The sequence below is a fragment of the Mustela putorius genome, unplaced genomic scaffold (assembly GCF_011764305.1).
Source record: "Mustela putorius furo isolate JIRA1106 unplaced genomic scaffold, ASM1176430v1.1 tig00003869_pilon_pilon_pilon, whole genome shotgun sequence".
Classification (NCBI taxonomy): domain Eukaryota; kingdom Metazoa; phylum Chordata; class Mammalia; order Carnivora; family Mustelidae; genus Mustela; species Mustela putorius.
In genome coordinates this window covers 15,325,156-15,342,169 of record NW_025422021.1, presented here as the reverse complement: position 1 = coordinate 15,342,169, position 17,014 = coordinate 15,325,156, and the positions used below count along the sequence as shown (strand labels likewise).

General features: G+C 40.4%; 1 protein-coding gene across 1 annotated transcript in view; it reads right to left on the bottom strand.

The window, feature by feature from the left end:
- TTC21B (tetratricopeptide repeat domain 21B) overlaps window positions 1–17,014 on the bottom strand; it is a 78,034-nt gene that overhangs the window by 11,024 nt on the left and 49,996 nt on the right. Inside the window, exons 22-26 of the mRNA XM_004743993.3 lie at window positions 16,312–16,393; window positions 8,372–8,522; window positions 8,025–8,186; window positions 5,785–5,980; window positions 1,361–1,585 (exon numbers count right to left, since the gene is read on the bottom strand). Coding sequence (XP_004744050.1) covers window positions 1,361–1,585; window positions 5,785–5,980; window positions 8,025–8,186; window positions 8,372–8,522; window positions 16,312–16,393 — 816 coding nt within the window. The remainder of the gene's footprint in view (window positions 1–1,360; window positions 1,586–5,784; window positions 5,981–8,024; window positions 8,187–8,371; window positions 8,523–16,311; window positions 16,394–17,014) is intronic.

Genomic DNA, 17,014 nt, shown 5'->3' with positions numbered 1-17,014 from the left:
TTGTGGTTTTGATTTGCATTTCCCTGATGGTTAGTAATATTGAGCATCATGTCTACTGACCACCTGTAGGTCTTCCTTAGAAAAATGTCTATTGAAGTCCTCTGCCCATTTTTGAATTGGATTATTTGTGGGGTTTTTTTGGTGTTGAGTTGTACAATTTCTTTATACCTTTGGATAGTAACCTCTTATGAAATATATCAATGAAAATATCTTCTCCCATGTATAAGTTGCCTTTTTGTTTTGTTGATGGTCTCCTTCTCTGTGCATGAGCTTTTTATTTTGGTGTAATCCCAACAGTTTATTTTTGTTTTGTTTTCCTTGCATGAAGTTTAGATTTTTCAAAACCTATTCATAAGAATCTGTTTTTCAAGGACAATTTTACTTAAAATCAGATGTATCAACTATAAATTGAAAAATGGCTTGATATTTTGTGGTTTTAAAAATCCCTAAGAAAGTAACTTAATAGGATTAGATGATCATAACTCTTTAAAAAACAAAAGATCTGCTTTGTACTTTAATTTGCTGAGAATAAAAGATTTACTATGATTAAAATTTTGAAGTAATTGCTATGAATCTGAAAGATAAATATCCTCAAGTTTCTAAGTTGAGTACAAGTATTTCTCAACAATACTAACAAATTCTTAACTTAAAAAATGATGCCCTACTCCCTGCTCAGCGGGAGGCCTGCTTCCCCCTCTCTCTCTGCTTGCCTCTCTGCCTACTTGTGATATCTTGATCTCTCTCTCTGTCAAATAAATAAATAAAATTTTTTAAAAAAAAAAAGATGCCCTAAGACCTTTTTTTGTGACTATACACCAAAATGCACTGTTACTAAAAGGCCTTGGATTTCTACAGACTTGAAGATTTTCAATTTCATACCTAAAGATAAGGACTTTTTAATAAACAAATTAAATGCCAAAAAGACTTTTACCCACAAAATATATTATGCATAGTGGATTCTAATAATGTGAAAACAACATGCAGCTGCAGGAAATTCATCTAGAGTATTTCTTAATAGGAGGGACAGGCGTCCGCAATTAACGTTCTTCTGCAATTTTCATTAGATCTGGGATGAGTTGGATAATCACAGGCAAATGCTTGACATTCCATAAACACTTTCCGTAAGTGGGGCATACCACAGCTGAAACTTGAAAAGGCATAAATCTCTTTCTCTCTCTATTTTCAAGAGCAAATGGCTTCTTTCTTCTTTTAATGTTTATTTCCTGATTATGGTAAGAATAAACATTCAATTTTCAAAAAACACACAAGAACTCTTAAAAATGGACCATCATTTGGTCCCCCCTTTAATGACCCATTACATCAAAGGTCAACAGTTATTTTTCCCTCTGCAGTCACCTACCCTATTATGACGCAGGCACTGTTTGAGCAGCTCTTCTGCCATGTCGTATTTTGCTGATTGAATATAAATATCAGCAAGCAGCAGCCAACTCTTCTCAAAGTCCTCAGCATCAATAGGATTCCAGTTCATTTTCGCAATCCGCTTCAGCTGGTTTCTGGCTCGTGGAGTCTGTTTCAAGATCATATAAGCTGTTGCCATTCCCAGAAGTGCTGGAATATGATCCTTCTGTAAGAACACAAAACTTCAGACCCCCGATCCACAAACAAAGATGTCCTATTTTTTTTTTTTTTATATTTTATTTATTTGACAGAGAGTTAGAGAGAGAGCACAAGTAAGCAGAGCGTCAGGGAGATGGGGAGAGAGAGAAGCAGTCTCTCTGCTGAGCAGGGAGCCTGATGTGGGGCTCGATCCCAGGACCCTGGAATCATGACCAGAGCTGAAGGCAGCTTAACCAACTGAGCCACCTGGGCGCCCCAAAGATGTCCTATGTTTAAAAGGAAACACAGCAAGTAGCAAGGGCTCTGCAGTATGAACGTTGGTCTGTGGACTCCGTACCTGGTCCACATAGATAACTGTGGTATGGTCATACGTTAATCCACCAAGTAACCTCAAGCTGACCACGTGGCCAAGATAATCCAATAAATACGTAGATGCCATAACCACACGATACAGACAATTAGGGCAACTTGATCTTTAATGGGACTGACTAGCTCTTTAATGGTTTTATATAGAAACAAAAAAACCAAAATTCTATTTCAATATAATCCTAACTGAACATTTGCGTTTCAGATTCAGCATTTTGGCTCCCTAGTTCTTTTACTTTAAAACAAGAATGACATTGATATACCTACTAATGACATTCCTGACCTACATGAACTTCTGCTTACTTATCTATGCTGACTTCTTATCAATACTGACTTCTACTGCTCCTTTTCCCTTTATTCTTGTATTATTCAAAAGCCTTTTCACCCAGTAAAGTCTGACCAATGGAATGTTATAAACAAGGCATACAATTAATTAATCACTTTGAAATGTATAGTATGTATAGTGTGAGAAATAAACTCATGCCTTAAAATACTCTTTTAGACCTAGAGTCTGCAGCTTCTTTATTTTTTTTTTTAAAGATTTTATTTATTTATTTGACAGAGAGAGATCACAAGTAGGCAGAGAGATAGAGAGAGGAGGAAGCAGGCTCCCCGCTGAGCAGAGAGCCCGATACGGTACTCTATCCCAGGACCCTGAGATCATGACCTGAGCCGAAGGCAGCGGTTTAACCCACTGAGCCACCCAGGCGCCCCGAGTCTGCAGCTTCTTGATAGTGTCTGTAAAACACAATGTTCTTTTAGAGAGAGTTCAATGTCAGAAAATGTCACTCTGTGAAACCAACAAACTAATAAGAATTGGTATAAAGTGGAAGCTACTGGTGATCTATCCAGGAAACCAACTTACCTGAGCAATATGTGTAATAACCCTGACAAAGCGAGGGTGGCTTTTTACATTTCAGCAAAGGGATTATGATGTTTTTATAAAGAGAAAGATTTCAGGTTAAGATACAAATAAAGGATGAAAAACTGTGATACAGAAATTATAATACCGAGACTATAGTAAAGGTGCACTGTAAGATAGCAAGTCTGGTAACCAGTAAGAAACACTGCAAAAGGAGAACAGAGTGATTGGTTCATTGTCTAACACCGACCGTGGCTGGAAGTGAGAAATAGCCCTGGAATTGAGGAGGACAATTCCTTAGAGCTTGAAGAAAATAATTTTTCAGAGCATAAAACTTCTTTGGTTGTAATTCTATGTCTACCAACAAACTTCCAATACGTAATCAGGAATGGCAAAAAAAGTTTGAGTGCCAAATCCAGCCAACTGGTAGTAGGTTTTGGAGACATGAGGGATAGATCATCAATGATTGGGCACCGCCGACCCTTGCCTCCTCTTGTAGAAAGGAAAGAAAGTAGAGACCTGCTCTGAATTTGTTGACCAGGTCCCAGGACATTCCAAGCCAAGAGGGGGCCTATAAAAATGTCCAGATCTAGTGACGTGCTAAAAATATCTCACACTATACATTTTAAAATAAGCTCTCTGATTTTAAATCACACACATTGAGTTAGATTAGAAATAATTAGTTCCTCACAGCTTGATCACTAGTAAATGAACTCAAGAATAGTTTCAAAAGTATAAACCTGAGTTCCAAGCCCTGCATGAGACCCACATGTTTTTTTGGTGCAGACATCCTAAGGTGTTCAGCTGGCTTTTTTCTGTCTTTCTCAGTCACTCTGAGCTGCAACGAGTTTAGACCACTGAGGACAATAAGGCCATGTTATACAACGCCTGTTATACAACAATGGTTCAAGGTGACAGGATGAAAGCAGGTGGAAACCCTTTGCACGGGTTTAACTAATCTTGTACTGCTTCCTCCCCTGACTTCCTGTCATGTAACTCTTTTCAGTCTGAACACCACATAGTGTTGTGAATATACAGGATGCTTCCCTGCCTCCTTGGCTTTGCTCATATTTTCCCCCTGCCTCCAGAATGTATCTTCTCTGCCTCTGCCTGTGAAAATGCAATTTATCATAGTTCTTCTTAAATCAAAAAACCTGTCCACAAAAAGGCCTTCCCCACTCTCCTAATATTAGAGCTTGATGAAAATAATTTTCATTATTTTATTTTCCTACAGCATTTTTACCTGCAGCTCTAGAACAGAATGTAATGGATTTGGGTTTGTATGCAGTCAGTATGCTTTGCTTCATTTTCCCTGGACTGTGATAAACTTGACGGAAGATACTGTCTTGGTTTATCTTCGCAATTCCCACTGTCCTTAGCATCCACTGGCTGCTTAATGAATATTCATTATATTTAATACATTTAGATTATGAGTTAAAAGGGAAAAAATGCAAGATAAAACTCACTGTTTCTGAAACTTCAGTTCATGCATCAGTCTTTGGCTGGTGCGGTCAGCAGACAGACTTGAGGATAGCGTATTACTAATCACGTATGTACAAATGGTAAAAATAATGCAGTCTCACCAACACAAAAAAATGGTATTTCTAGGAAACAGCCTCAGTGTTACTCAGGGCTTTTGGTATTCTCTCAAACCTTGCACTTTAAACTCTCTCTCCTACTTCGGGTCTCAGTTTGTCAGCCACTGTCATCCCTGTGGCCACCCCCTGAGAGCATTACTTCAGGGCAACAGAAAGCCCTGCTCTAGGATGTCGCTGCTGCAGGAGCAACCCTACTGTTTAGTTCCAAGGTGGCTTACAGTGGTCATAAAACGCCATCCAGGATACGTGTTTCCAAACGGAAACAGGAGCTACAGGTCTCCCAGAGCTCTCCCGGGTCCTAGGAGGCAGCAGGAAGGGGCTCTGCAGGGAGTTTTCAGTAGCTTCCTGTTACTGCCGTGAACACTGAACCACGAGGAAACACAGCAAAGTTCTGCAAACCCTCTGAGAGACACACATTATGAGTTTTCAGGGGCGTACAACACTGATGAGTGGAAGAACACGAAATCCAGAGAGTACGCTTAGAACTAGTTATCCCCCACTGCTCACGGAGTGGGCATCTAGAGTCCCTTCCTTAATACCAAGCACTTGAAGAAATACAGCATCTTGGGCGCCTGCGTGGCTCAGTTGGTTGAGCAACTGCCTTCGGCTCAGGTCACGGTCCCGGAGTCCCGGGATCGAGTCCCGCATCGGGCTCCCAGCTCCATGGGGAGTCTGCTTCTCCCTCTGACCTTCTCGCCTCTCATGTTCTCTCTCACTGTCTCTCTCTCAAATAAATAAATAAATAAATCTTAAAAAAAAAAAAAAAAAAAAAGAAATACAGCATCTTGTGAGGGAAGGAAACAGAGTGCCCAGAGAGTGAGAAGGTGGATCTGAGTGAGCTGGAAAGAGAAGAAAGCCTTTCCTCTAATTGTTATTATTGTTATTACTATTATAACTGCAGGGGGTTATTTCAGTGTTGCTAAAAAACACCACCATTATTCCCCTGCCTGAATTATAAGCTGTCAGTACTGATCCCATGTAGCCTTAGAGCTGGAAACATTTCAAGTTTGGCGAAGTGAAAAGGTGAGCTATCAAGGCACCCAGGTGTTTATTTTCACTTAGTCACTTAAGTGAAACAACACAGAAATTCTCCAGACAATAAGGCCATTCCTTTGAGAATTAACTTATGCCCATTTGAAGAATTGCCTTTCTCTACAATTTACCATTCTAATAGAGAAAACATATCAGCAACATGTCAAAACAGCAACAACATAGTATCTTCTAGAAATGAAGGTACATTATGTGGAATTATGCCAAGCTATAGAGGCAATTTTTACTTGGAATTCGGTCATTCTTCAGAGAATACATAGCTAACCGAAATACATATTTCTATACTGTCAAGGAAAGAGAATATAAAGCTGAAAAACGAAATCTACTGACCTCAGATGTTGCTATTTCGGTGAAGGTATTCAAGGCTTGCTCAACGTTAGACTTCTGTTTGGTAGCGACCAGGCAATAGTTTTCCATGATGCGAAGCTGGACGTGACCCTGAATGGTCTGGGGTTTTAGTTCTTTTAGGAGTTTTTCTGCTGTTCTCACTGCTAACTGCACAGACTCTTGCTTCTCAGTTGAATTACTGTGTACAATTAAAAATAAATCTCTTATGTCTATTACTCATAAAATAAAATTCCCTGAGATTAGAATGAGCCCTAGGGCACACTGGTTTCTTTTCTGTCGCTAATTTGAAGTAATCCTTTTGCAGAATGTCACTCATTCTCTTCTGATACAAAGTGAACCAAAGTTATAATGCATTACATTTAAACAAAATGAGTATACCTTTAATAAAGCACTATTAAACATTTATCCACTTTAGACTGAAGAAAAAAACTGGACAGTATCTACATGGATGAGTGTGTTCATTTCTGCTAATATGAAATAAGAATTTATGATAAGTGGAATCATATAATTATCAAGTGGTAGATATACTCAGAAAATGGAAGGAAAGAAAGGAGGGAGTAAAAAGTGACTGAGCTTGCTGAAGCACCTACTATGTGCCAAGCACTGCAGTATTTTTAGCTCCCTATTCGACTCTCAGAAAAGCAGCTTCATATCTGGGGCGCCTGGGTGGCTCAGGTGGTTAGGTTAGGCATCTGCCTTCAGCTCAGGTCTGGATCCCACTGAGATCCTCTACTCCTCACGCAGCAGGGAGCCCGCTTCTCCCTCTGCCCCTTCCCCCACCCTGCTCGTGCTTGTGTTCTCTCAAATAAATAGCATCTTAAAAAAAAAAAAGAAAGAAAGAAAGAAAGAAAGAAACTACATACCTATGAAAAGGTTGTAAATTTCAAGAACAATAAAAATTTGAATATGTAGTATCAATTATTTTTTTAAACCAATTAATAAAAGGAAACTATATTCTCAAAGCCCAATCACTAAAGCCATTGGTCTTTTCCTCAGGCTTTAGCCTTTATCTTCTCTAGAACATTTCGCATCTTTAGCTACCTGCTTCAGAGTTCCCCTCCTGTGCCTTCTGTAACATTGCATAGTGCTGGGTCTCTTCCTACTACAATGATTGCCCGTTTCTGGCCTCCCTTCCCCTTCAATCCCCTTAAATGTCAGCCTGCCCAAACTTCAGTTCTCAAACTTCTGTCCCTGCATTCTATTTGCAAAGGGGCCACTCACTGGGTTCCAACGACCTACTCTGAGCATCTGTCTCCCAGACCTGTATCTGCAGCTATGACCTCCCTCTTGTTTTGTTCTTGTTTTGTATTTTCAACTATTTGCTAGAGATTTCCAGGAAGATAGTCTGCAGTTGCACAACAGTACAGTACCTTAGCCTTTCTAACACAAACGTAAACAAATGGTCTCTATAATCCACGGCTTCAAATCTGTCATTAAAACCTCTCAGCTGTCTGGTTCTAATTTTTTCTCAGTCCCCTGTTCACCATCCCTCAACTGCTTTGCACTGCTTGGGTTTCTATGAATTCTTATAACACTTAATATCCATTTCACCCATTTCTGTTTTGTCAGAGACTGGTTTCAGATACTGTCTGGCCTCCCACGTAAATCAGATGCTCCTGAAGGCAGAAACTTCCTTACACACCTCATACATTTACATCTTTACACACTCCCTAACATGCTTTGCCCAATTCTGGGAACAGCAACAAACATGGGATGACAGCAGTGACAGCAATTACTCACAGTGCACTACAGGGGCTCCAGGAGGGGGTTTGCGGCCACAGAGAACTCAGTCCACGTGTTGCCCCGCCCTGTACTACTATATTAGACAGGTTAACTCTGAGCGTAGTTCATAACATTGTTGCAGGGAGAAAATAAGACAATGCATACCAAGTATGAAGCACAGGGTATGGCACAGAACTACCATTTGCAAAGGGGTTACTACTATTTTGAGGACAGCTTTGCTAACGTAATCACATTCTACAATTCATCCTGTTCTCAACAGAGTAACTAGGGGAGCATCTTTGTAACATGCTTATTCTGATTTCGGAAACCTCCTAAAAGCATGTCCTGCTTGTTTCAGAGAACAGCTGTTCTAGTTATGATTTTTTCATCTGACCTTTCATTAGCGCTGTCCTAGAATTGAGCCCTCTTTTACAAGGTATCCTTGTCTGTCCCGAATAAATGTTTTCAGAAAAGGGATAATTTGTCAAACGGTAACTCACCCCAGGTCTGCATCCAGATTTTCAAATACTTCGCCTCCAACAGTTTCATTATCTGGATTCAGACAGATTTCTATCATGTTATAGAGGGCATTTTGGCCCCAGTCACTGTCTTTCCGAGCTTTATTAAAATGTCGAAGAGCATCATTTGGTTCTCCAGTATACCTTGTTAGGAGTTTAAAAAAAAAATCACTTATTTTAACTGTTGAGTCATTTATAATCTCTTTCTAAATAAAATTAATATATTTTAAAATGTAGATCTATCTTAAGACAAAAGAAAGCTTATTCTACTTCATTCACAATGAGCAAAAACAAACTATTATGTAGGATTTGTTCACCAATAGATTTACCAAAGATAGAGTCCTTTACAGTATTGAAATCCTGGCTCCAATTTTGCTCTGGAGTTACGTTTTTCAGCCATTAAGAAAAATCTTGGAACATCCTCAAGTTTTCCACATCTTCTCAAGAAATCAATTAAACGAGATAATGTCATATAATTATCTAGAAACAAAGAATATTTCAGATATAGACAGTATTTTATATTTCTTGTTTGACAGTTATAATCCTACTTCATTAAAGGATAGTTTATGTCAAATGAAGGAGAATTTAAATACAATCAAAAGGAATGCCTTAAGGGTTATAAATCCCTAAAGAGACTTTATGAGCAATTAGATAAGGGTTTGGTTAGTTTGGACAATGAGAGAAGCTTATCTATAAAATACAAGCCAATCTATAAACATGTACATTTGTTGTAATTTAATTATCAACTGTTCCTGGGAACAAAACCTAGAAACAGTCTCTGCATTGGTCATCTAAACTCCACCTGTAAAATTCAGGAGGATTGAGGAGATTGCACAGGTGAGTCTATCTGTGACTTCCTTATTCACTACAGCTAGGAAGAGGATGAGAACAGTACCTTTTCTTTATAATGTTTGGGGTGGGCAATTGGAAAGTTTACTTCAAACTTTCCTTAATATGCATATGTGACTAATGTACTAGATGCTAGCTTACCATAATATAACTGTAATAAATCAGTCTGAGTACTTTAATCCTATTTTATCTTCTTCTAAAAAAAATAATTAATTTAGTTCTTTGGTGTATAATTTCCTGGCAGGTTCCTAGAAAGACTTCTCCCAATTCTGTTTAGTTCTTTTGCACAATTGAAATACTAAGTTTTGAGAAAAATGTAATAGATTGTAAAAATAATGCAGACACTTGAGAAAATTTGGGAAAAAGACAGAAAAAGAAAAGTATAAAGAAGGGGAAAAACAATCACTCCTATTCGCACCAGCTAAAGATTACCATATTTTGGTACAGTTCCTTCATATATTTATGAGTGAAAACCATCCTATTGATATTTAAAAACTTATTTCTTTGTTTACATATGTACAAAGTTGTAGTCACACCTGGGGTTTTAATTTTGGCCTAACATTGGTACAGTAAACATTTCCCAAATGCCAATAAATGGTCTTTAAAAACATACTTAAATGGCTGCATAAGTTTATTATATTGATGGCTCACATTAGTTGTCCTTTGCAGGTAATTTGGGCTCCCAAGTTTCAGGACTCATGGTAGTAGATTTGCAAAAATCCTCATTATATAAGCCATGCTGATCTTGTTTATAGGGTTAGAATTAAAATACCAAAACAAAAGCTTTTTAAGCAATTTATCTTTGATTTTATATCCTAAGAGAAAATATCATTATGATCCAGCAATCCACTTCTGGGTATATAGGCAAAAGAACCAAAAGCGGGGAATCAAGCAAATATTTGTGTACCAGTGTTTGTGGCACCATCACTCACAACGGCCAGAAAGTTGAAACAACTCCAATGTTCATCATCAGATGAATGGATAAATAAAAATGGATAAATAAAAATAGGGGCGCCTGGGTGGCTCAGTGGGTTGGGCCGCTGCCTTTGGCTCAGGTCATGATCTCGGAGTCCTGGGATCGAGTCCCACATCGGGCTCTCTGCTCAGCAGGGAGCCTGCTTCCTCCTCTCTGCCTGCCTCTCTGCCTGCTTTTGATCTCTCTCTGTCAAATAAATAAATAAAATCTTAAAAAAAAAAAAGTGGTGTATATACGCACACAATGGAGTATTATTTTGGCCTTAAAAAGGAAGGGAATTCTGACACATGCTACAACACGGATGAACCTTGAAAACATTATACTAAGTGAAATAAGCCAGACACAAAAGGACAAGTCCCCTGTTCCATTCTACATAAAGTATGTCTAGTAGTCAAATTCACAAAAAGGTAGAATGGTGGTTGCCAGGGGATGGGGAGAGGGGAGCATGGGGAGTTACTGTTTAATGGGGACTGAATTTTAGTTCGGGATGATGAAGTTCTGAAGATAAATAATGGTGAAGGTTACAAAATAATCTAAATGTATTTAATGTCCTTGAACTGAACACTTAAAAAATGGCTAAAATGTAAATTTTATGTTAAGTGTTTTATGTTATGTTATACAATAAAAAATATTTAAAAAAAAGAACCTCTGTAGGCTTTATAATTATCTACTGAATTGTACGAGGTCAAGATAATCCAGGTTATAATGACCTCATCATCATTTGCCTTCCTTGATCTATAATCTTGGATCTCAAGATTTTGTTCTTCCTGCCTTTTGGCATCACTAAAAAGCAGAAACATGGTAAGACTGTAGCTTCAGAAAAAGAGGATTCAAATACTGGTCTTGTCTTTTAGCTGTGCAAATTCAAGCAAATTATTAAAATTCTCGGAGTCAAGAATTACTTATTTTCTTAAAACAGGATTATAATCTTGACCCTCAAAATATCACTGAGACCAGATAAAATAAACTCATGAAAGAGCTTTAAAAATACAATGGTCATTAGGAATATTTACAACTCCAAAAGTTTTGATAGGAACCAGGAATATCTACCTATAATAAACTCACAGAACTAGAAACTATATTAGATTAGACAGATATGTATAGGTTAAAATTTCTGGCTGAAGTTTTTTTGTACGCTATTGCTAATATGTGCAATGCATGACATTGCTAATATTATTTAAAGTCAACCCACAGAGGCCTTGGGGGGCCCTATCACTTTCTAATATTACTGAAATGTATTATTAGTTTAAATTATAATTACCACTGATAGTTTAAATTACATTAACTTGTCTCTTGGTTAACCACAAAATTTGACAGAAGGCAAACTTCTGTACTTAAGGAATCGATTGAAAACTGAAATGGATTACATTCTAAAAAAACGTAGCCCATACTTATTGATGGACATTGAGAAGATTTCAAAATAATTACAGTGTGATGTGATGTGCCATGAATAAGTGCTAAGGAATTATAGCACACGGAATTCGTCACTTTGCCTAGAGGAGGCAGGAGGTTTTGCACAGAATCAGACTTGTGGGCAGCCTGAAGGCTAAGAGGAGGATCTTGCCAGACAAAGACATTCCAAGAGGCAGATGGTGTGTGCAGAGACAGAGCAGTGGAGCCCGGAGAGTGCTAAGTCCTAGATATTAAACTGGACGAAGAGGGCTGAGAAATACAAATGGACCAATAATTTAGGACCATCTGATTATCAAAATAATGCCATGATTTTAGACTCAACATGGAGAGCCGTCTTAAATTTTTAAAGCAAGGAATAGCTTCTGATTTATGAAAGTGATAGGAGAGTCCGGGAAGTTATGGAGCAGCCAGAGCCAGAGCCAAGAGGCCGGAAGGTGAATGGGGAGAGGGGAAAACGGCCCCAGAGAAGGCCGGCGGCCAGGACAGGGCAGGCTATGTGTGATGCAGGCTCTTCAGCACACAGAACTGATGCGACTTGTTCAGCAGGGGAGGGAAAACCCAGGATGGAGATTTTGAGAGAAGAAGTGTCACCTGTTAAAAGAAGAGTCATTCTTTCTATAAGAAGGATTCGCTACTAGCTAGGTTAAGTTAAACTAGACATCACATTTCTTTCTTTCTTTTTTTAAGATTTTACTTATTCATTTGACACAGAGAGAGAGAGAGAGATCACAGGTAGGCAGAGAGGCAGGCAGAGAGAAGGGAAGCAGGCTCCCCACTGAGCAGAGAGCAGGATGCGGGGCTGGATCCCAGGACCCTGAGATCATGACCTGAGTCAAAGGCAGAGGCTTAACCCACTGAGCCACCCAAGTGCCCCGATAATACATTTCTAAGGTAAGCTAAAATACAGCATTAACTTAAGGTGTAACATGTGATGCCAAGGATGTCCTATAATTCATGCACAAAGTATAGATATGTAAGTCTGACAAAACACATCTGTGAATGGAATCCTACTGGGAATAAAGCATAGAATACATAAAATATGAGAGACAATAACAATTTTCTCAACATTTTGTGTTTTTAAATGAGTAGGTATTTGAGTCATTTATTGATCCATTCAACCAGTAAACATTTCTTCTGCACCATCTACATGTCAGGCAGGGATGTAAGATGAACACGACATGATCGCCAATGCAGGGAGTTTGCAGTCTCATGGAGAAGACAAATAAATGTATGCATAAGGTTTCCAGAACTGGGGCGATTAACTCATCCCAGTTTGTTGAGTCTTTATTTTAGTATTAAAAGTCCCACATTGCGGGTGCCTGGGTGGCTCAGTGGGTTAAAGCCTCTGCCTTTGGCTCAGGTCATGATCCCAGGGTCCTGGGCTCGAGCCCACATCAGGCTCTCTGCTCCACAGAGAGCTTGCTTTCCTTCCTCTCTCTGCCTGCTTCTCTACCTACTTGTGATCTCTGTCTGTCAAATAAATAAATAAAATCTTAAAAAAAAAAAGTCCCACATTGTCCAGGAAATCCTCCAGTCTTGTGCAGATGCCAGTGGATGGTCACCCTACTCAGCATCACATGAGGCATCTTATGAGAAAGGTGGTGGCAGCAAGATACAGGTTTTTGGCAAAGGGTAAGTAGGTTTTGGATTATGTGTTGGGAAAGACAGAGAAGGAGAAGAAGAAAGAAGGCAAAGTATACTATAGGCAAAAGGAAAAAGAAACACCCAAAGATTTGGAGGTGTGGGTGTATGTCATTTGATAACTGATTATTTCTGGAGTACAAGATCCTTATACTAAATTCATAAATAGTTTCTTTTGTATTTGTTCATAAACAGTCCAAAGTTGGCAATCGACTAAACCAATGTGACTACTATTTATTTGAAAAGAATGCTGATGCTGAGTTACCGGCTGAGACAAAACACACATGGCAGGTGAGGGCGTCTTCAAATCTCCTATGTGAACACTCCAGTGTCATCAATACCTTAAAAATATTTGCAAGGGCAGAGGTGTGTTTTTTAAGGAAATCAGGTTGGATTATTCTCAGAGGGAAGTGCTACAATATGTGAACAGCTTGAGACAGAATGAAAATAGTATGTATAGCTCTTTAAGAGGTGGTTCAGAGAAGCAGGAAAGGATACAACCAAGTCTGGAACCCAGGAGAGAAATGGCACAAGAAAAATAACTTAGGCTTAAGGAAAGCAAGAATCCACTTTGGGCAAGCGAGGCAGTAGGATGGGCCTGGATTTTGGACTGCTACAGAGTAGAAGAGGTAAGGTGTTGACGTAATTAACACACAGCAGAAGCTGGGACCAACGAGGCCAAGAAACAACCGCATGGCCTGAGGCAATCCAGAGGTAGGAGAACACTTAAAAATATAATAAAAACAATACAAAGAAAAATGCTGATATGACGACAAAGATAGATAGTACTTTTTGCTTTCGCCTTGACCCTGGCCAGGGGTACTTTATTTATAAGCAGAAAGTGTTGTTCTCAAATGCAAACTTTTTAGAAGCATTAGTACCTACAGCAGGGAGAGGACATCTGGTTCTTTGAGTTGCCCTACTTGAGAGACAGCTGCCCTGTTGTCCACGCTGCCCAGACCAGGCAGCTCTGACTGCCCACATCACCCCGCCATGAAGGCATCAGGGTTTACAAGAACCGAATGACAGCTTTAGGCCTCCTCTGAGACTTCAAACTCTCCTTGGTAGAAACAGAAGTAACACATATGACTGTTTGTACCCTCCTTTCCTGTGTCCCCTTTCCTCTGCTCCTTCCACTCTTCTTTCTAGTCAAAATTCACTGAGCCCCGAGCCAGCCAGATACTGTTCTAAAACCCGGATGCACAGCAACGAAGACAACTCTCTGGCCACTTGACGTGTATGTTCTAGGATTTGTAATTTTTGTTTTGTTTTGTTTTGCAAGGGTGAGATACAAAAACAAAACGCAAGATAGAAAGATGGAGAGAGCAGTAAGAAGCGTTGCTGATCCAGGACGGCCGTGGAAGGGCGCTCCCAGGAAGCGGCATGGCTGGCACCATGTCCTGAGAGAAGGAATCTGCTGCCACCAGGCTGTCTGGGAGAAGCACAGCCCAGGAAGGCGGAAGAGCAGGGCACTAACCTGCTTGGACTGCTGCCTACCTAATATCTACCATCCCTTTCCTCCTATCAGAATTCTGATTTTATCCACTGTGGTACTGTGTTCAGCTAAAAGATGACATTTCCTACCATCTTTGGGAGCCATGAAGGTGCTTCTAGAAAGGAGTTTTTTAAAGGGGAAAAAAAAAAAAAAGATGGCTCACAAGGGAGGTGTGCCTTTCAGCCCACCTCTGCCCCAGCCTCCCTTCCCCATCCCGACCCTGGAACACTGAGGCTAGAGGTGCAGTCATCCTGGACTGCGAGGTAACGGAAGTTGGGTTGGTGACGACTGACGAAAAAGGCAGAGGACTCAGGTGTCCTGATGACACTGTGGACCCTCCATGCCACTCCCTGCATAACCTACTTTTAAATTTCTTTTACATAAGCGAGAAATAAAAAGCCATAATTACTTAGGCCATTGGAATTTCCAGGCGGGGAGTCCCCGCTCCTTTCAGCTGAAAGCATTTCTCAACTGTCTAGTGGAAAGGAACAGAAACCAAGGTGTGCTATGACAATGGAGCAGTCATAATCGACGTGACAGAGGATGACGATGGCTGAGCCCAGTTGGCAGTAGCACAAGGGGTAAAAGGTGACGGGGTTCCAGAGAGACCTTGAAGGTAGAGCAAACAGGGATCAGCTGGTAGGCGGGATGAGAAAGATGAGAAAGATGAGCCAGGGATCACTGTAAGATGAGCCAGGGGTCACTGTAAGAATTAGGGCCTGACTAAGTGAGTAAATGGTGATGCTATTGACTGGGGTGAGGTAGGGAGAAGGAGCAGATTTGAAGGGAAAGATCAACCGTTCTCCACCGACACATGAAGCCGGAGATCCCAGGACTGTGGAATGGGAACGTGCACAGACGGTGGTGTGTGTGTGAGGCAGGACGGGAGACACACATCTGTGAGACACCAGCACACACATGGGCTGTGAAGCTACGGGCCTGGATGAAGTCACCCAGCGGGCTGAATGTATAAAAAAAGAGAACGTTCAAGAGCCAAGGTCTAGAATATTCTGAGATTTACAGGTCATAAAGAGGAAATGGATCAAACAAAGGGGTGGGCAGCGGAAAGAAGAAAACCCAGGGAAGCCTAGCACGCCAGCAGGCAAGTGGAGAAAGTCCTTCATGAGGGAGGGCAGAAGCTGCGCTCAGCAGGAGGACAGGCCGAGCAGGCGGAGAGCTGAGAAATGAAGGCAGGACCCGGCAGCGCAGAAGCAGCTTCCCTCCCGGTGGGAGCCGCGCAGAGGGGACACAGCCCGGCTGGAAACGGCTTCAGCACTGCTGCGAGGCAATTTGCTAGAAAAGGAAATGGAAGAATGGAGCAGTCGATGGAAGGAGAGTTAAGAATTAGTTTTTACTTATTAATACATTTAGCAAGGGGCTACCACAGCATGTTTGTGTGCGGAGGGGGAAACGCATGGGGAGCAGGAGAGAGACACAAGTCTGGCTGCATGTGGGATGGCAGACCTGCGGAAGAGGACCGCTGGGAGCAGGCACACTTGGTGACAGGTGGATGGAGACATTCTCTTCCAGTTGCTCCTATTCTCCTACTCAAACAGGAGGTAACATTTTTAGCTGAGAACAAGGAACGGGCAGAGTGGACTGGAGGTTTGAGGAGGGAAGAGAAAGTGTGAAAAGTAGGTGAGTGAGTGAATCATTACAGAAAAATAGCGGGATGGCCCGGCCGCATCTGAGGGCCCACGGAGGCCTGTGGTCATCATTTAAAGCAAAGCCAGTCCACGGGGTAACATTTTCTTCATACCTATCCCAGCTGCTCAAGGGCAAGTGTGGACCAGGCAGACAGCCGGGCTCCACTGAGGCTTCCAGGCTTCCATAACAGCCAAAAAGAGGAGAAAGAAGTGATTGCATTAGAAAAAACATCATCAATGGATATTTACCTGGTTTGCGTTCTAAAAGCTGCTGTAAATGAAACACTGCTTGTTCATAGTCCTGTTTTCTGAACATGAGATCTGCCATCATCTATAAAGGTAAAAGTTGGTTCTAAAAATATTGCCATATGTTTTAGAAAGCACATCTTTCCTACCAAACAGAGTCAGGGCTATGCAAACACATATGAAACACATGAGGAGGGCAAAGATTATAAAAAGGAGCCATTTAAAATTCAAGTATACCTTAAGCAAATTAGCACGGATATCAGCCTAACAGAAGATAATTAAGGATGTGAAACAGATCGCTCTGTTTGCAAAGCTTTATTTTTAGCAGAAAATATGTTTCAAGTGGTTATTTTAAAAACAGAAATTTGAAGGGAATTGCACACTCTATGTGTTATTATTGAGAAGATGCCTCCCTGGACTTGGCTAAAATGACGGGAAGATTAAAAAAAAGCAACCCCAAACACTCTTAAACCCTCAATATTTCAAAGGAATTTAAAATAAGCAAGATCTACTGAGCTTTTATTGTGTGTTTTAAAAGGGATACTTTTTATACTTCTTTTCAGTTATAATTATAACTTTCAATGAACCTCTAGCACCATCATCTATGTAGCTGTCTGAAAGCTAACAAACACCTCAACCCAGGAAAAATGGGAAAGCAAAGCGAAACTCCGAAACACACCATCTTAGAATGATATACAGGTATACA